Source organism: Aythya marila (genome assembly GCF_965140915.1).
Source record: "Aythya marila genome assembly, chromosome: 2".
Classification (NCBI taxonomy): domain Eukaryota; kingdom Metazoa; phylum Chordata; class Aves; order Anseriformes; family Anatidae; genus Aythya; species Aythya marila.
In genome coordinates this window covers 14,786,384-14,807,125 of record NC_139043.1, presented here as the reverse complement: position 1 = coordinate 14,807,125, position 20,742 = coordinate 14,786,384, and the positions used below count along the sequence as shown (strand labels likewise).

General features: G+C 35.9%; 1 protein-coding gene across 9 annotated transcripts in view; it reads right to left on the bottom strand.

The window, feature by feature from the left end:
• Positions 1-20,742, bottom strand: part of PARD3 (par-3 family cell polarity regulator) — a 447,831-nt gene that overhangs the window by 195,366 nt on the left and 231,723 nt on the right. For all 9 annotated transcript variants that reach the window (XM_082753473.1, XM_082753470.1, XM_082753468.1 and 6 more), the window contains 4 exons: positions 15,481-15,606; positions 13,744-14,126; positions 3,261-3,400; positions 1,534-1,662 (listed from right to left, as the gene is read on the bottom strand). In XM_082753473.1, coding sequence (XP_082609599.1) covers positions 1,534-1,662; positions 3,261-3,400; positions 13,744-14,126; positions 15,481-15,606 — 778 coding nt within the window. The remainder of the gene's footprint in view (positions 1-1,533; positions 1,663-3,260; positions 3,401-13,743; positions 14,127-15,480; positions 15,607-20,742) is intronic.

Genomic DNA, 20,742 nt, shown 5'->3' with positions numbered 1-20,742 from the left:
TCAGATCTGACCCTCTGACTACTTAGTGAAGAGCCCACTTCCAACCTGACACAGCCAAGAGGAGATCTGGCTTGCCTGTGTTGATGTTTGCCAAACTAGCCGAGAGTATCACCTGAGCAGCAGCAGGGAGGGTACTGAGGTTAAACTCACATAAGTGGGCTGATGTGCTGTTATATTTAAAACTAAATCAAGTATTACAATGGTTATAACCCTGCCATAGTTGCAACATACCTTTGTTCACAAGACATTGAAACAAATGTTAAATTATGCATTTAACTTCCTTGCTTCAATATAGAAATAATATACACAAAATTAAGACATTTTCTTACTTCTAAGTTTATTTAGAAAACTTTAAAAGCATTTTCATTCACCTTTATGTAAGATAGCAATACTGTGAAAATTACATCATAGGAACCTACAAACAGATTGCTTTCACAGTTCCAGCAATAATGTAGGGCACAATATGACTTCAAATAGTTCAGTTCTCCTCATTTTATGACAACTTTCACTTAACTTTATCAGTATCTTAAGTTATGTTCCAAGAATATTAAGCTAAAATTGTGGTTCATTTGCAACCTTCCCTGTCACTTTGACTTACTAGGTTTAATTGTAGCTTTGAAAAGTAAAAGACTAATGTTAAATGTCTTGATATGGCCAAATAAAAATTCATTCTTTTTGCATTCAAAATACCACAAATCCAATAGAAAAATTAAGCAATCTATTCATCACACTAATATTTGTCTATCTTCTTATGATAATGCAGCCAAATAATTTATTTTTAGAGCTATATATAGCTATGATAATACAAATAATAAATAACTTCAGAAACTTAATTGAATACAGAACAAAGTAAGACTGCTACATTCACAGTCTACCTTTTCATAACAGAAATTATCTTGAATAATTATCAGAGAAATATCTGTATACACTATGCAAGTGGAACAGGTAATGTATGAAACAGTACAAAACATCATTTTATTTCCATTTCACGTAAATTCCTCAGAAACATTTTCTGAATTACCCTGCTAAATTAATAACTGCAGGGTTTCCATTCCATAGAGAGATTGCAGCTATATTCAAAAAAGGCTACTATTTCTTATATATTCCACTTTTTGATAGAAAGGTATTTACATATCCTGTTTTGGCATAATATCATATGCACTGAAATATTTTAGTGAGCAAGTAGAGGGATGAATGGCAAGCTTTCAAACATAGATTTGCCTATGTGAAAGATATGAAATAATCTGCTTGTCTGCATGCAACCAAATAAAGTTCATCCAGGAGCTTCTTCTCTAGTAAACATCTTCACTCAAAGTAAAACTCTCACTTATACATTATTAACAAATATTTAATTCCATAACCAGATCTCAAAGAGGATAAAAAGCATTCATGTAAAACATCCTAAATAAAGCAAAATACCATTTTTTATTGCTTATATGCAGTGCTGATCATGCATGTTTACTAGTAGGTGACAAGATCAAATCATTTGCTCACATTCATCTAAATCTCTTAGCTTCTCTCTATTTTACGCACCAGTTCCCTTGGATGGAATGTTTCTTCCTGTCGAAAAATCAGAAGGCTGACGGTCCCTCCCATCTTGGTGCTTCTCAGCAAGGACACAACTTCTTCTTGAGTTTTGCCTGTTAAATCAACTCCATTTACCTGTGACAAAGGAAATATTAGAATTTGATAAGACTCTGGAATTGGAAAAAATATAAATTCATATAGAAAATACAACTGATTCTCCTGAAATAGTAATAAAAACTCACTGAAATAAATTGCTCATTGGCTCAGTATAAATTCCATTTAATAGAAACTGCAGTAAATTACAAAACTAAATTACCCAAATAAACTCAAACCATACTTACTTGATCTTCAGGAACAGACCACCAGTCCTTTGTCTAGAAATATTACACAAACCTAGATAATAACAGTGGCCAAAGAACTACAAAAAAAAAAAAAAAAAAAAAACTCTTCTATGAAACAATTGTATTTAATCTGACCTCTTTCATGGTTGTTTTCTCTCTCTTTCTCTCTCTTTCACACAGATACATAGTAGTAGTAGTAGTTTTCTTGCTTTTGCTATTTCAATCCTCCAGTCAATAACCTGGCTTTACTCGTATTTTCTTTTTCCTGTTCTCAATCCTCAGTACTCTTACTTATTACACTTCACTCTTACCTTCCTTCAAGAATTCGTAAGAATTTATGCTAGATATAGCATTACTAATAAGGCATGCATTCTTTACATATGAATACAAATAAGAAATAAGACAGCAATGTTTCCAGCAATGTTAAGCAGCAACAGTATATTCCACATTATACTCTAAACTAATTTAATCTATCGGTATTTCTGCATAGAAATCTTTTGACAAAAAACAATGTGTAATCCAAAGATGGTTCTGTTTCCTCGTCTTGGAAACAGAACATATCTTCCAAATACATCTTCCAGAGCAAATTGTGCCAAAAGTAGAAAACATTTGTTTCTCCAAATAACTCAGTCAGTTGTTCTTTATTTTGCTTTTGTTCAGCGATTTGACCCCTTGGCCCCCATATGCAACTTACACAGTAAAGACAAATATGGAACATTTACTGGAAAATTTCCCACTGTATGATTCTATGAGCTAGCTTGTTTAATGGAGAAGCCCAGGAAAGATAGGATATTATCAGACTTAGCTGTTCAGAAACATTATGGAAATGTAAGGCAAATCAACTAACAGTGTTAAGCAAGGGAGCTTGGTGCTCGGAAGATAGCAAATCATCTTATTCCTTCCCCTCATAAGAGATCGCAGCTCACACAGTTAAGATGCCCTATCTTCTTAAGTGCTTCTCAGTCTCCTTCTACCCAAGTCATTTGGGTTACCTTGAAATACTTTCAGCAATGACAGTAATTACAGAAGGCTATGTCCTCTAGCAACAATTCAAGCTGACTTTGTCAATTCTGCAGTAAAATGAAGTTAGGGCACAGAGAGGCAGTTACAAAAATCTCAGCTGTACCTCCAGTGTCATTTGGCTTAGGGACAGTAATGAAGAGCTGTGGGTGGTAACATCTTATGTCATTCCAGCTAGATCCGCAGGAAGATATCTGCTGTATGCCAATTTAAGAGAAATTTAATTCTCTTGAGAACATCCTCCCTTCAGGAGGGGAGTAGCCTTGATTCTCAGTAGCACTACCCCCCTATCATAAACTATTAAGAGCTTTTGAAGCGAACTAGTCCATGGGCTCACATCAAATAACAGACAAACAACATGCAACACTTCACCTCAATTAATCGGTCCCCAGCTTTTAGTCTTCCATCTTGAATAGCTGCACCTCTTGGAAGGATATTTTTCACATAAATTGGAGCTGAGCCACCAATTGGGACATCTCTTGAAGTAATGCTAAATCCCAAGCCTTCTGTACCTGCATAAAGAATGCAAAATATTATTTGTTAAAATGAACTATTTATATTTTATATTGTGTTTTAAATTTATCCAGCAGAACAAATGCATACCTGACTGATACAATCCATGAAAATACATATGTAGGATTTAAGAATTACTGCATGGAAAAAAAAAAAAGAAAAAAAAAAAAACACACACAACAAAAAAGCACAATATAGATGAAGTACTGACTCTTGGCACAGGTGGCTTAGCAGGCCCTCCCTGTAACTCGCTGTTCTGATTTCCAAGTCATTGCCATATTGCCATATTCCATCTTTCTACTTCAGATGAGATGAGTGACAAGGAACCAGAAGAAAGCATATCTGATGTCCTATCACTGCCTTCCCCCACGTCAATCTGGGTTTTGTCAATAATCCTCTCTTTCTCTACTGTCATTCTTCCAGCAATGTCAGGTGGTTGACAGTGGACTATGGAGCTTCACTAGCTCTGTTATGGGCACTGGCAGGGAATGGGCAGAACTGGAGTTCACTGGTCTCATTCTTTCTGCTCTGAGAGACCTCAGGCTGTTTTCTGACAGCAGCTCCTCTGCCATGTGGGGTTCCCAGCCTGGCTCTTGTCAGATCCCACCACATGTGGTGCCATGCAGCGATGTGCTGCTAGTGGGTGGCAGAGCCAGGCAGTAACTCCTACACTCCCTTCTGAGGTCATGCTGTGCACCACAATGTCTGACAACACTCAGCTAAGATGGACTGAGGCAAAACAGAGACCTTTAAGATGACCTGGAGAAATCCATACAGGCATTCAGTCGATATGGCAAATGAAGCTTCCTCATATCTCAAAGAAATGTCCACAACTGGTCCCTGAAGTGTGCCTTGTGGCAGCACCCCACCAGCGCTGGTATTCACAAGCAGAGAGGACAAACAGAAGTCTTTCCTACTATGTGGAAAGCTCATTTGTGATCCTCTATGTAAAACCATCCATCCATTGTTATTGACAACCTTTGAAAATCTGTGCCAAGGCCCCCACAACATTATACCTAAGTGCATTCAGAACATTTAACCTAGCATAAAAACCAACCGGCCATTCAGCCGAGAGCCTCCCTGACAGAGTGCCAGTATTTAAAACTCCAATTTGAAACATCTCATAAGCCGTCGAGATATGTCTACAGTTCAAGTTCACTAGGTGGGCACACACATGCCCAACCTAGATTTATATTTTGTTGTCAAGATATTATATAAAAGTACAATATATTTTGTTGTCAAAATGGCAATCATGGAATAAAGTAAGCTGACACAGTTGTTGTTGACCCAGTCAGTTGTGCTGGATTTTGCACCTGGGATGGGACAACGTTGGATATACATACAGATTGCAGGCAACAGGCTGGAGAGCAGCACAGCAGAAAGGGATCTGGGGGCTCTGGTTGATGGCAAGTTGACGATGAGTAAACAATGTGCCCTGGCAGCCAAAAGGGCCAACCATATCCTGGAGCGCATCAGGCATGGCACTGCTAGCTGGTTGAGGGAAGGGATTGTCCCACTCTGCTCTGGTGCAACCTCACCTTGTGTAGTGTGTGCACTTTTGGGCACCATGTTATAGGAAGGACATAAAACTATTAGAGTGTGTTCAGGGCTAACGGGATGGTGAAGGGTCTGGAGGGAAATACGTATGAGCAGTGGCTGAGGGCCCTTGGTTTGCTCGGCCCCGAGCAGAGCAGGCTGAGGGGAGGCCTCATGGCGGCCTGCAGCTCCCTCACGAGGGGAGCAGAGGGGCAGGCGCTGAGCTCTGCTCTCTGGGGACAGCGACAGGACCCGAGGGGATGGCATGGAGCTGGGACAGGGGAGGGTCAGGATGGGGGTTAGGGAAAGGGTCTGCACCCAGAGGGTGGTCAGGCACTGGGACAGGCTCCCTAAGGAAGTAGTCATACCACCAAGCCTGTTGGAGTTCAAGAAGTATTTGGATAATGCTCTCAGACATATGGTTTCGTTTTTTCGTGGTCCTGTGTGGAGCCAGGAGCTGGGACTTGATGATACTTGTGGGTCCCCCTTCAACCCAGGATATTCTATGATTCTACGTGACTGAAGGGACATAACCTTTTAAAGCTTCATCTTGAAAGTAGCTAAGTCCTAATTTATCCACAGCAAGTGTATGCAACTCATATTGTTGAAGAAATTTGCATCAGTTCCTCAAGGCTAACTATCATGACACAACTTCCCTTCCTTATGTCTGCAGCATTCAAGATAGATGGAAAAAAACTGATATTTGAATCTGACAGTCTTCATTCACTTTCAAACTGATATAAAATTTATCAGTGCTATTACACAGAGATGAAAAAATATTGGATCTCATAACATCCATATTTTACTTCGGAGACTTCACGATTTTAATGATGCTTCAAACGTTCATAGAGCTCTTTAGCTCCTTGCAATATGTGAAGATGATCTATAAAAATGAAAGTGGTTTGGTTTGTGTTTTTCTAAGTAGCAACTCAGCTTTTCATTGAACTTATCTTTTCCTTCATTTAAGGATCTGTGTAGAATGCTTCTCTTTGAATACATATTTTGTGTTTTAAAATTTCTAAAGTAATATCAAAAAATGACAGTATACCCAGGACAATATTTCATTATTAATAAGCTTAATCCCCATAGCCCGATTATGGTGTCATTACAGATGTCTGGTTCACACACTCCACTTTAAATCCCCATGGAAAAAAAAAAACAGAAGTTGAAATGTTCACATTACAAATGCATACAGGATATAAGCCTGGACTGTGGCATTTTCTGCTGTCAAATCTTCAGAAAGCCTTTACCAAAGCTAGCAGAACACCGCAAATCCACCCCAACTGGGTCCAGATATTAGCAGAATAAAATTCTAATTACTTGTTTCTGTGGAAAGAGAGGGCTTGACTGGGCTTCATTTTGCTCTGCTGCTTTATACAGCTTTGCATGAGGCTGATGAAAATGACAGTCAAAAGCTGATTTTTTCACAGCTTCACTTTACTATTCGTGTACTATAGCTGCCCTTACCTGTATAATACAGCTTTGCAAACTCCCAAGCTTATTGTATTAAAGTTAAAAGCTGTCAAGATCAGGAAATAAACAGATATGTTTGACTGAGGCCAAAAATACAACTTCTGTGACTGGATTGATTTTAAGCTTTTTTTTGTTTCCTCCCTTTTCATACACATAACTAATTCAGTTATATCTATTCCATGCATTTCAGTAGTTCCATTAATCGAAATTCATATAACATCTCCCTGATGCTAAAATGCTTTTAGTTCTGATAATGTAAAATTGTAGGTTACCATAACAAGGGAGTTGTGAAAACTTGCTGTAGAAGCCGCTCATATCTCAAATTTATAATTTAAAAAAAGCCTTTAAGATGGGAGAAACTGGACACATATAGGCAGAACCAGAACAAGAGCAGAAAAAGGAGGAATTTCTATCTGTTTGAAAACACAGGAGTCATCCTACTCAAAGCTAGGAGTTTAAGTTTGCAAGGTCTAGATTATGTTCAACTTAATCTTTTAGAGATTTTAAAAAGAAATTTAATAGAACATCTTCCTCTCTCCATAACTGTCATCTCTGACAACTATCAAATTACACCGACTGATAATAACATTTAAAAATTACCCACTAATTTGTGTAATTCAAATTCTTAGTCTTCTTTTGATATATCAGCATCTTTCTCAACAAGTTAGAGCTCCCCTTTTCTCATGAATGCTATGCTCAACATGCCTTCTATGGTCATGTTACTCTAGAGAACTCAGCCAGCTCTGACCTGAAGACAAAGTAGTTTTAGATAAATAAAAAGGACAGTTACAACAGTAAAGGAACTGTGTTGTACAAATTGAATTGAGGCAGATCAGTTGCTGTTTTGAAATAAATTGATTCTATTAGCAATAGGACATGTAAAAAAATAAAATAAAATAAAATATATAAAAAAATCCTGCACAGAATTTCCTTAAACATATGTTCAAAATGAATGTCATCATCTTACATGGAATCAGCCTGACTGTAAACAGACAGGATGTTAAAATAATTATTAAACCTTGCTGGAGATTGCTAGATTTCCTATTATCTCCTAGTGAAGTGTTTAATTTCTCACTAACGCTAGGGTTATCTTCTTGATCGTAGGGAAGTGTGTCTGGATACACATATCTTGCATTCTGTGCCTCTTCTGCATGAAAAATTGTGCAGTCCTCAACCAGCATCAACAGGAGGTCTAAATTCTCAGGAGAAAAATGTACTACTGAAATACTGCCAGAATACAAGACAAAAAGCAAGCATCACCTCAACATTGGTTCCAGTGCTTTCATGTCACTCTCAAAAGGACATTAGTTCAGAGACCCAACAGGGAATGTCTGAAGGACCTACACTGTCAACTTTTTACAATACTTCTCTTAGTTATCTTCCCCTTCAGGACTGCAAGCAGAACTTGAAGTAAATCATGCTCTTTTTTCTCCTTTAATTTAAGAAAATGCAGATGAGTTGTAAGGTATTTCCGTACAGATCTCCCTAAATTAAAAAAGAAAAAGAAAAAAAAAAGCAAACAAACAAAAAACAACACACTAAACCTCACCTCTAAAACAATGTATAATGTTTGATAACCAGACAATTGGGACTGTATTTAATAGTACTTATGCAAGAAAAGCAGAGATCATTTTAGAACAACCTAAATATGGAAAATGCATGTGGGTGAAGAGTTTTCAGACAGAATAAAGGGTTGTGAAGGAAAAGTGCAGATTCTTCATTACAACATGAAAGACATGAAACACAATCTCATTTTAAAAAAATAATATGGGATGTTGGTTACACATGCAAACAGTTTGTGACAGAAAGTAGTTTAAACAACTGAATTACAAAATAAAACATCCCCACTTAATGAAAGTATTAGATTATGAAATTATTAAGCACAGGAAGGGAGATAACATTGCAACAAAACTAAGTAGAAGGGCTGAACTTTCTGTGACAATAATCAGAGTAGACACTTTCCTTCCAAGCATTTCAAATTCCTGCTTTTTCACAGTAGACTATTTCTTGACATCCATGTATGGATGGATGATTGCCAAAATAATTATCCTACTATTTTACCTTAGAAAGCAGTTTTTATTAAGGACTGAACCTCATGCAAGAGCTGAACAGAAAATATGCTATCCTCATTGATAAGGGCTTCCATAATGTAACCAAGACCATAATGTAACCATTTTAGATACTTCCTGAAGTTATTTTACTGCCCCCCACACACACAATCAAGACAAATTAATTGCATAGCCCTTTTTATGCAGTTGCATGATTTGAGATAACTTTTTTCTCCAAGCAAAGCTCACACTTCTCAAGAAGATCTTTGATCAACCTAATAGAAACATTCTTCCTTTTTTGCTACAGTCTGCTAATAAATAGTGATGAGAAGTGTGAAAAAAAGTGGAAAGGTGAAATTCAATGCAGTTTATTTTACTTCAGTGGCTAGTAATGCCCAGAATTATTTGCTTCCCTTCTGAATCTCATTTCTCAAGGTCAGTTAAGCAATTTAGGAACCTACATATTTCATTTCAAAAGTGACAAACACCACTACTGCATCTCAAAAGAAAATCTAAAATCAGCCTGTTTCTAAGATAACATTTCAATCATTTCAAAAGAAATTTTAAATAAAAATTTTAAATGTCAGTTCAAAGTCTGGCTCAAAAAACTGTGTGGGAAAGCAGGAGATAATGATGAAAAATGCATGTAAATCTGTACAGTTCAGATATATGATGCAGGATATCTTATTAGTCAAGTTTAAGGTCCTGTCTTGGATGCTCTGCTATTTAAGCCGTTTAACACAAGTAAAACAAGTAACTGCCCATACGTATGTTTTACTCCAGAACAAATATGATGGAATTTTAGAACAGAACAGGACAGAATAGAACAGTTCAGTTGGAAGGGATCTACAAAGACCATCGAGTCTGACTATCCGGCCACTTCAGGGCTAACCAAAATTTAAAGCATGTTATGAAGGGCATTATCCAAATGCCTCTTGAGTATTGACAAGCATGGGGCATCAAGCACCTCACTAGGAAGTCTGTTCCACAGTTTAGCACCCTCATGATAAAGAAATTTTTACTAAAATTCAGTCTGAACCTCCTTTGGTGCAGCTTTGTGCCATTCCTACACATCCTGTCAATGGTTACCAGGAAGAAGGTGACCACCTCCCCCTCTACTTCCCCTCCTCAGAAAGTTGTAGAGACAATGAGGTCACCTCTTGGCCTCCTTTTCTACAGACTAGAAAAAACGAGTGTCCTAAGCCTCTCCTCACAGAACTTGCCTTCCTGACCTTTTACCAGCTTTGCTGTCCTCCTCTGTATGCATTCAAGTATCTTAACATCCTTATGTTTTATATATATTAATGTCAGTTTAATATCTTTTTTTAATATCTGAAATTAGCATGCTTTGAAACTACCCATACCATCTTATTTATGTCTCTAATGACGTCTGCAGAAAAAAATCAGGTGTTGCAGGGCTGAGTGTAAAGGTGCCACAACACTGAATGCCCAGTCACCTGGTGGGACTTGCAGCGTTTGGGTTCTGTATACGAGACGGTGCAGTAACAACCACAGAAGGGAGAGCAAGCGAACAGGAATCCAGTAGGAAAGTCTGAAGAGCAAGGAGCCTTGTAGTCCTGCTCACATCTACAATTTACACATTTCTTCTCTGTTGTAGTGCACTAAAGTGGCTCCTTCCTTTAAGGACTAACCATCTCCTAGAACATGGCTAGTATGCCCTTTCTGTGATGGGCCTGTCAATTCCTACAGGTTTCTTGTTATAAGGTTATCCTGTAGTTCTACCACTAATTTATTTCCCATGAAGCTATACTATTTTACAAGAGATAAATACTTTTTGGTCCAAGAGGGAAGAGATGAGCACGGTTCCCCTGGCTGGCAGCAGAGAGATATGGACTGAAGGCCAAACACACTGAACATTTCAGACAAAAAATCGCAAAATATTTGGTGCAACTAAGACCAACTTAGAAAACAGGAGCTTGATTTTGACATTTTACCTAAATAATTATATATTCAATTTAGCTGGACAAAAAAGGCAGATGTAGTTAGAAATGATCCAGCACAGTATTATCATATTTGAGGGCAATCAAATTTGAAGAAGCTAATTTAAAGATTGAGTACTTTGGACTTGTACTTAGTACAGTCAAAAATATCTGATTAATGCAATGTCCAATTAATGCAAATCTGATTAATGCAATGTCCAATTGAAAAGAAGTATTTTGAACACTTCAGTTGAGCTATCAGGCTAAATGCTGCACGTGCTCAGAGACAGAGCCTTAGAATACTTTGGTGTATCATAGGTTACTTATAAGTGCTGGACTAAATTTTTTGCAGTCAAAAAAATCACTCTGGAACCGTACTATTTTAGATGAGATAAAAATTTTTCCTAACCCTCTGTGTGCTACATCAGTGATCTTATTTTCTCTAAATATTAGCTGTAAAAAACTTTTTATTATTTTTTTTGTAATTTTGTAAAATACTGAGTATGATCTTACACTAATATATATATATAAACATAGTGTGGCTGTCATCTCTTGTGCTATCTTAATTTGCGTGAACTATTAAGCCAGACTGTTATACACCCTAACAGCATTCGAATATCAGTAATAACCCCTACATCTATATGCTAAAAGTTCAGGCCCTGACCTTTAAGGAAAGATAAACAGATATCCATTTTCATTTAGAAAAGCCAACAAACATTCTGCATTGACTGAAACATATGACTGACCTTCTCTTCTGACTTTATTAAACAGCTAAATCCTATGAAAGTTCAGGTTATTTTAAAATGCCAAAACAGCAATAAATATTAAGAAATCATAATTACAGAAGCACATACTGTAGGGCTATCTTACCATGTCATTTTATATAATATAGCTCATGCAATATATAGAAACGCAGCTGTAATAAAGGTCTCTCTGTATTGAAAAAAAGTCAATTCTCATATACTACATCATTAATCAGAACGCACAGGTTAAATCCAAAGTGAATTTTAAGATGAAGCCTTACATGCTTGTATACCTTAATGCACATTTTTTAATTTAATGATGGTAATTGGTGAAATAACTACTGTCTGTTAGCTACAAAGAAAGCACATTTGTTAAGTTCCCATAAAGCTTGTATTATTACAACATCCTTCATTAGAAATAATCAAAGATGATTAGCATCCCTATTGTACTCATATTTATAACAAACAACTTAGGCATATACTTAAGTGTTTTGCTTCATTTGTTGCTCCAGATGTATGTTCTCAGAGCAATCAAATGAAAGCCAAAATGGGATGCCTTACCTCTCGTCTCCTCACAGTGTAAATTAACAAATGAAGGACAACAGTGATAAAGAGGTACCCTTCTTTATGAACAGATTATTTTTTTTAATATCATCACACACAAAATATGGAACACTAAACAGTTTGTCTCTATAATCTGAGCAAGGTGTAATCTCTGCATAAGTATTATTCTCATAAAAACAATGTTAAGAGCAAATATTCCCTGTAAACTTCAGAAATATATTTTTAGATATGGATTTCAAAGCTTTTATTAGCAAAAGAGTTATTTTTTTTTCTGGTGTGAACTAGATGTTGAAGAATCTTATAGGTTACTTCAATAGGTAGCATGCATCTCCTCCTCTCCAAAACCACCTAATGTACTGGTGCTTGTAAAGCTGAATTACATTACAGAAGTGGGGAAAGATTATTCATGGAATAATACCCAGTGCAAGAGGACCAAAATGTAAACTCATGTCAATCAAAGAATCCATAATATATAAAAATTACATTTTCTTATCATCTATGTCACACACAACTTATGCAAAAATATTGTTTTTCCATATTCCATATTCATTTGTTGTTGCTTTTAAATTATATGAAATATGTATTTACACTCCTGGCTAAGAACTATTTTACATAATGTCCAAATGACAGTAGACACCAAAAAATACGTAAAAATCACTGCAGTGTCTGAGAACTTCTGTGTAAGCAGAGTAACTCCTTACTCAGCCAATAGCAGTAAGTTTTTCCAAGCAGGCTGATTTGAGCTGATGGCCTGAAGTATTTCTTGAAGGAGCATCAACAACAGAAGCAAACTGTCAACTCAACCTTATGTCATCTAAGTTTGTAGAGCTTAAAATTCAGCAACCAGAAAGAAGCAATCTGGTGGTTCATGTGAAGTTCATAGAAAAGAAAGCATTATGATAATGTGACAAGTAGCCTGGCACCTGTGAAACTAAAATATCTACCATTCAATGCACTGTCTTTGGTACCTTTCTATAAAAAAAAAAAAAATAAGAAGAAGAATTATTAACACTAAGCAGATAAAATTTCCTAAGGGGAAAATATTTCAAGTTCACAGAGAATGTTGTTAAACAGGTAATTTTTTTGCTGTGTAATGTAAATAAAGTTCTTCTTCCTAGAGACCAAAGGTTATATCTAACCTTAAACATGCTCATTTTAATATCATAGAGCTTGCAGCATGTATAATCTTTTAAAAATCTTTTACAAAGAGATAAGAAATATTTGTACCTAGATGCCATTTTACTGTAATTTAAACACTGTTAAAAGCATCTAGATGGTAACTGTATAAAAAAAATATCAATTTTCCTCACTAAGTGCATTTAATGTGTCGTACAGATTCCATGAGTGTAGATGCACCGATGCATCTACATGTAGTAAATACATATAATACAGATGTTAAGAGAAGCAGGCAGTACTTTCTTCTCTGCCCTTAAATAGTCTCTCACCCCTATTCGAATTACATTAGCATAAGGCCCAAGATAGGAAATATCACGTTACTTCTCAACTGTTTAAACGAAGACTTTCACATCCCAGTGGACTAAAAAAAACACGTTAGCTGGAAATTAGAAACTCCAGTCTACCAGCTCAATTCAACAGACTTTTAAAAGCTAACAGCAAAACCAGCTACTGAGTTTGAAAGTCATGATAAAGTCATGATTTTCTGTAAAGTACAGAAAATAGCCCATTTTAGCTTATTTACTTTTTTTAGTTAAATAGTTCTTCGCTCCCTGGGTCTTGGCCAACAGAAGTTGTAGCACTCATAACACTTCACTTTTTTTAGTTAAGAGACAGAAAGGAACGTTAAAGCATTCTTTTAAATGGCCTTTTATAAATATGCTGCATATGCCAAAGGCAAGGAAAGACTGCTTTAGGGCACAAAACAACCATTTGGCCTGAGAATGAATGAGTAGCACCTGTGTTTCAAAAACCAATACATCGCATCTGCAGAATGCCATGACTAACATAACGGCATTGGACACATATACATACACCACACTTATACACCTCATGATGTATGAGAAATGCACTAGTGCCTTACCTTTTCTCAGTTGTATACTGAGCCTCTTCCCTATCTTTTTGGTGTTATACCCACTGTTTGCAGTGGAGGTGAGAACTTTCTGAGGTGATGGTACCAGGCCCGATGGTGGTTTCCCTGATGAATTCACACTATGAGGTAGCTGTGAGTAGGATTCTGTCTGATCGGACTGGTTACCCGCTCTAGACATTCTTTGTAACGTGTGAAGTCCAGAATTGTGAATACTTTTGCCATCGGTATACTGGGAATCAGGGCTGAAGCGGTTGGAGTAGTACGTGTTCTTCTCGCTCTGGGACAACTGTTCGTACTTCTCTTTACTTGCTGCAGGGACCACATGGAACCAAATGAACGGCGTACGCATGGCTTGGCGAAACATATGCTGTGCTCTAGGTTTCAAAATGAACAGAAAATTAGCAAATTAGGACTGGCAGACTACAAGACATTATAAGCATAATTACTGATGTTAATTAAGCAACATGAGCTGACAGACACATTGCAGAAACTCAAGCATAAACTGTAAAACCTGAATCTGTTCATTAGTCTACTTTGCCTGCTTTTTGCTAAGGTTTATTGCCTTAGGGTAACACAATGGTTAAATATGCTTAAAATCTAACATTCCAAATACTGTACTCAGAAGAGCAAAAATTTTAACCACAGCCTTGAAAGGCAGGCAGTTCTATGGCAGGATTACAGTGTTCTTTTGCTTTGAAACTTGATAATTGTTTCTTTAGATACAGTAATCACAGTGATGACAGAATTATTAAAATTAAAATTACACTTATACAAAGACTGTGTATTTCCTTATTTGCTGAGAGTATATGCAGTCTTGCAAAAAAATCCAGATTACACTTCACTTTTTGTACATAAGTAGTCTTTCAGAATGCAACACTAATAGGAACAAAATGCTTAATCCTGCACAGATGGGCATTGGGCTCTAGATCATGATGAGAAGTACACAAAGTCAAGAAGTCTCTTCAGACCTCAGTTTTGATTCAGAATCTTAGAGTAAGTAGACACAAGCTGCTTTTTACCGTATGGTAAAGGGTTATATTCCAATACGGGTTAAAGAAATTTAAAAAAAAATATCAGATATATATCAAAGTATAGGATGATCAGTCTAAATGATATTCCTCTGACTCTCAACATATTTAAGTTTTCAGAAAAACGTTATCATCTTTAAAATGATATGTTTTCTGTGTACCTCTTTCCCGCATTCTCTTTTAATTATCTGTGTATAAACTACAATCTGATTTCAATGTTAAAAGTCTTTCCGACTCACATTTTCAGGATTCTACCAATTCCAGGCTTCCACTAAGCAAGTATTTATGATGTCTTGAGCCTCTCTAGAAAGCTTCTCCATAAAGTAACTTTAGTTTTCACATATACAAAACCACAAATATTTTTTATACATTAAAGCCTTCATGTTGTCCATGTATATTGAACGTGATGTATTACAAGTATAAAAGCAAAAATCATGTGAGAATTTCATGACAAACACTTTGTGAATGAAAGAAGAAGAAGTTTGTAACATTCAAAACCACAAAAAAGAACTGAATAAGAAGTGTATATATTCTAATGACAGCAATTATCTTGAATTTTTGTAGTTTAGCTAAATGAAAACTACTACTAATGTCCAAGGCAAGCTTAGACAATTTTTTCATAAATACTACATTGCCACAAATGACTTCATTGTGCAGTGTTAAAAATTAAATATGGTAATGTAGCAGTAAATAAACTTACTGTTCAAATCTCCTGTTCCGAAGGTCTCCATCATTAATCCTGACAATACAGTCATTCTCACGAAAAAGGTTTTCTTGTTCAGCTTTTCCACCTTTTTCCAACCGCTTTACTAGCAGCCCCAAGGTTCTGGAACATTAAGATTACAAGTGATTACAGATTTAACATTTTGCAGCATATAAAATCCTACTGGTTTAATATTTTATCATAATAATTATATAAACTAAATTTTAAACCATCTTTACCTGGGAGTAGGCTACCAAAGTTTCAAATAATTTATAAGCATTACCTGAATTACTATCCATTATCCATGAAACGAAGACCCTAGGTGAAACAGGTATGTCATTTAAAAGTAAAAAAGTGCAGGCAGCATGATGATATCAAATTTATTCTTGCAAAAGGCCTAGATGTTTGAAAAGTAGAACTTGGTTTCATGAAGCACTGCACATCTGACAGCCATCATCTCTTCTGATGGTTAACTAAAGTTGAAGAAGTTCAACTTAAGATATGAATTTCTGAATTAGCAGAGAATACCACAGCCATTGCTACTGCTCCTGTGCAAGTGAAATGTGGGGTCATCTCATGTAATAACCACCCTATAATGAAAGGATGGACAAAGGATTCAGGAATTTCTTGTGAATCTAATGCTTTTGTTGTAAACCTTAACTTTTCTTGCAAAACAGCAAAAAGGAAATTAAAAACTTAAATGTCATTTTTAATTCAACATATTATCTTCAGGGAATTGGTGCAGTAATGACTGAAAACAATTAGTATCTGATAGCTTCTGTGTTATGAGTTGATCACATCTGCCTAGTGCTTAGGTACAATGTTGTCTTACTGACATTCATAGAAAGGAAATAAATGTTCAACCTGATATTATGAAATGGATCCAGAAGAGTGGATTTCTTACGTACTGGTAGGACTGTGTGAAAAGTAAGTGATGTTTCTATACCTGAACTCTAGGTTTGAAGAAGGATTCAATCTTCAGAATTATTCTTGCATCGACACTGCATTTGTTTGTTTGTTTGTTTTAAAATCAGCTTTATAATGAAATCCCACAGGACATATCAGAGGGTCAAATTCACAGCATCCTAGTCAACAGAATTACTTTTGAAAAAGTCACTTCAAGGCACGGTGTGCAAAATCCTTAGCTGCATGGCAGAAATTGCAAAACCACATATGCCTTTTAGAACAAAACTTACAGTGAACATAGCACTTCAGTTCACACATACCTCAAAGAAAATGAGCAGTCAATGATGCTTAAAAGGACTTCTCATGCACTTGAAAGTTAGAATGTACTTGAGCACTTCATCAAATGGGTCAGAAAGGCAAAATTAACTTTAACTTAGTCTTCCACTTTAAATTCTTCATTTATCAAGTTACCACCAACATATGTCAGACATTTATTTTAAAGAATAGTCATACTGTTTCTTCCACAAGCCAGATGAAAGAGTAAGAGAAATAATTATTTATTTATTTATTTATTTAGTATTTCCACTTTGGAACTTCCTGGAGACAATAAGATACGAAGTGTAAAGGATCTATACATGCAAACAGACTGAGAAAAACGACATAAATCATTTTGACAACAGAAATCATCAAATGAAGTTTGAATCAGACATTAACATTTAACTGACAATATTCTGTTTCCAGCTCATACAGTATATTTTGCAAACACCTAGCATACTGCATACCTAACCTTCAACTCGTCCAGGTCCCATGAGAGACAAACCTTCAGTGCCCTCACTTGTTCCTGATGCACCACTGGGGTGCAGTCACTGTCACTGATGCTAACTGTGATTGGGCTCAACTTGAGCTCAGCTGTTGCAATTAGCAATCTGTCTCGTCACAATAACAGTGGCAAACACAATGATTAGAAAGGTTCCGTAAAGCTAAAGTATCAGCTCTCTAGAATACAAGCATTTCAGAAAAAAAAGTATTGAAAAACACAACAGATACTAGTATGTGTCTAGTCCTATCCTTCCCCATGCCACATTGATATTCTTTGGTTTTGGAAAGTTCCACCTTTTGTAGATTCCTTCCAACAACCCTGTGTCTTCCATTATAAATAAATAAATAAATAAATAAACTTTATTTGTTTCTTTGTTTGTTTTCCCCAAAGCAAAAACCTAGCTAGTGATCACCTAGCTAGTGAAACACATTTTAGGATATAATCTCGGAAGTATTATCTACATGTTTTAAGGTGTTTTCCTGTTTGCCTTTCCCACATTCCTGTTAACAGTTTGCATGAAAAAAATAAAAAAGTAAAAAGTAAAAAAACAAGTCCACAACAGTCAAACAATAGTTTAATGATCACGTTGTGCTGCATTTATTATACTAAAATTTGCTTAAAATAATGCGGAAGTGTCACATGAAGTAAAACAAAACGAATTTCTAAAATGTTCATACCATCCCTTTTTCCTCCTATTCACTAATAAAAGTGTCAAACACCATCTCAGATTTTTACATCATCATAAATAATTCTAGAAAATAAAATTTTATACACCGTTTTTAGTTGCGGAAAGAAAAAAAAAATAGTATTTATGAATGTTAGTAGTAAAAGTATTTATATTTCTCTAAGAAAATAAAAAATACTTGTATGCCCTCTCTACATGAGTTTTATTGGAACTTCAGTTTTCATACATTTAAAACTGACAGTTAAAAAACAAGTTTGGCTACTTTTTCACTTGTGAGTTGTTGAATTTCTCTGGATAATGTCTTTGGGCCCCAAGGTGAAGTTATTGAAGGGGTATCTCTACAAGGGACAGAGCAAGCAAATACAAGAACGTGAATATTACATTTGAGAGAAACCATCCCACAACATTTGAGGGGAAGAGGAAAGAACTGTGTCTGCACTTTCTCTTCTTTCTCTTCTTGCCCAGCAGTAGTCTGTTGTGGGTGAGCTCCACTGTAATGCCCACAGATACAGAATTTGGAGGTGCATGCACTGATTGCATGAGAACACACACAGTAACAGCAACCGGTCTTTTGTTTATATGCTTAAATATTAGAAATATTAAAATACCAATGTATTAAATACCAAAAAATTCCACACCCACTACAATACTCTGAGTCAGTATTACAGTAATAATACAAAACGCAAAATTCTATGATTATTTTATCCCAACATCTTCACATACTCATACACTCTCAAAGCAAGTGGTCTATCATTTTTTGCATAGCATTTTTCTTGAAAAACAACTTTCCACTGTTTTGCATTCTGAAGGAGTATTAAAAATTTTATTAATGCAAGACTTTATGCATGGCTTGTAATTTTTTTTTTAAACTTTATTCAGCTAAATCCTTAAATCTAGTACAAATTGTACTAATCTTAACCAATGGTAAAATAATGTAACACATAAATGTGCTACCAGTCAAAATTGCAAATAATCTCATTAAACAAAGGCTACAAGTTTTACTAATGCAAGATTGCTCATCTCAGACACAACATATGGTGCTCATGAGGACTTCTCTTTTTAACAAATGTTAGAGCTAGGCTAACCAAGGCACATAAAGCTGAAGACACTGAGAACAGATTCAAAGCTGGATGAACAGCCTGAGTCAAATTTGAAACCAGGATCTTCACAATGCCTGTCTTTTCATTTTCATTTTTATTTTTTTTACAAACACATGGAACAAAGATCCCTTTAGACGCAGTTCTGTAAACAACTTACTGAACACAGTTCTGCATAGTGTGGTAAACACTCCTGGAAAACATATATACCCGAAAATTTTAGTAACAAAAGCCTATCAATTTCCTGCAGATTTTTTTCAGCAAACTATGGTTAGGTGCAGGAAAATTACTCTAAAAAATGAGTTACAGGGATTCATGTTTGTTGTTGCAGTGACCACAGATAAACAGGGTAGAGCTGCTATGGCAAACATGCAATAACCTAAACACTAATTGGATTTTGCTTCCCTGCCACATGGTACTACCATTAATTCTGAAAAGTGGAGCTGTAAGCTCTACTACGGTTTCAGAATTACCTTTCCTACATTAGGAAACCATATAAATTTTGTCAGCCTATAAACTAATCTACTGTAAAATACAGAAGAGCATATATATCTGTTTGAACACAACCATGTGGCATACAAATATATGGGTGCATTTATTTGTATTTGCTTAATATTATCAGGGAAAGTCAGACCACAAGTTTTCTGATGTAAGTTCTTCCATTATAAATATCTTAACTTATAACTTCTTTGAGAACGGGGTTAAATGTTGTGTGAACCTCTGCACTCTGCAAACACTCTACAAGTCTGCAACCCTGTAGAAACAACACTTGTAAATGGAAATTTGGTACCTTCTCTGTTTTAGACTTGCATTAGCTGAGGAGGGGGCAAAAGGGAAACACAGACATGGGTACCACAGTGCAAAGCTCTATCTTTGTATTTGTTTTAAATACATAATTGGGAATGTAAACAGCTTAGATTATATTAGCATTTGTACCACTGTATTTCCACAAGGTTCATTACTCTAATTATACAATTAAAATAAACTCAGCTACATGAGTTAACGTTTCAGTTCTAAGTATAAATTACAACCAATGATAAAACTAGAAATAAGCAGCAAGTGTTTTATTGACGTCTAAATTGCCTGAGTTTGTCTGAGTAGTTCTTTGAAATTGTGAACTCCCCACATGCCACCCAGCTGTATGGAAATGATGATAATTTGTCTTAATAAAAACTGACAGTGTAGATAGTGTGAGAGTAATAAAAATATTACTTCGAGCATCCAGACTATGATTCAGCCATCACTGCCCACTGCACGTACACACTGAAGTTATTTACCTCTTACCTACAAACTAACCGCACATAATCAAATCAGGCAGAAGAGAAAATAACCAATTTAGATGTCTATGAAAGTCACTAACATGAAAAGGCAAAAACTAGATTAAGGGGCAAAAATAATGACGGATTCAAAAACAGATGTGTAGCAGTTTCAAACAAACTATGCAACAATGGAAGAGCTCTGAGATGTTTGACAGGAACACAAACACAGTGCAAATTTCTTGAGACTAGGAGGTCAGAGTAGGCAAATCAGCTTGTTTGTTTAAGTTAAATTATCATGGCTGATCAATGCTAAATTGGACATCAACTCCTTTACACAACATTTATGTCACCGAGCTACTGTAGCATATTAACATAACTTTGTCAGCTTTGATGCCTGAAGTCCGGGACCAATTTCGTATCTTTGGCAACTATTCCTCAGCTTTTTAGTTTGAACAATACTTCAAATTAAGTTTATACAACTTTTAAAAGGAT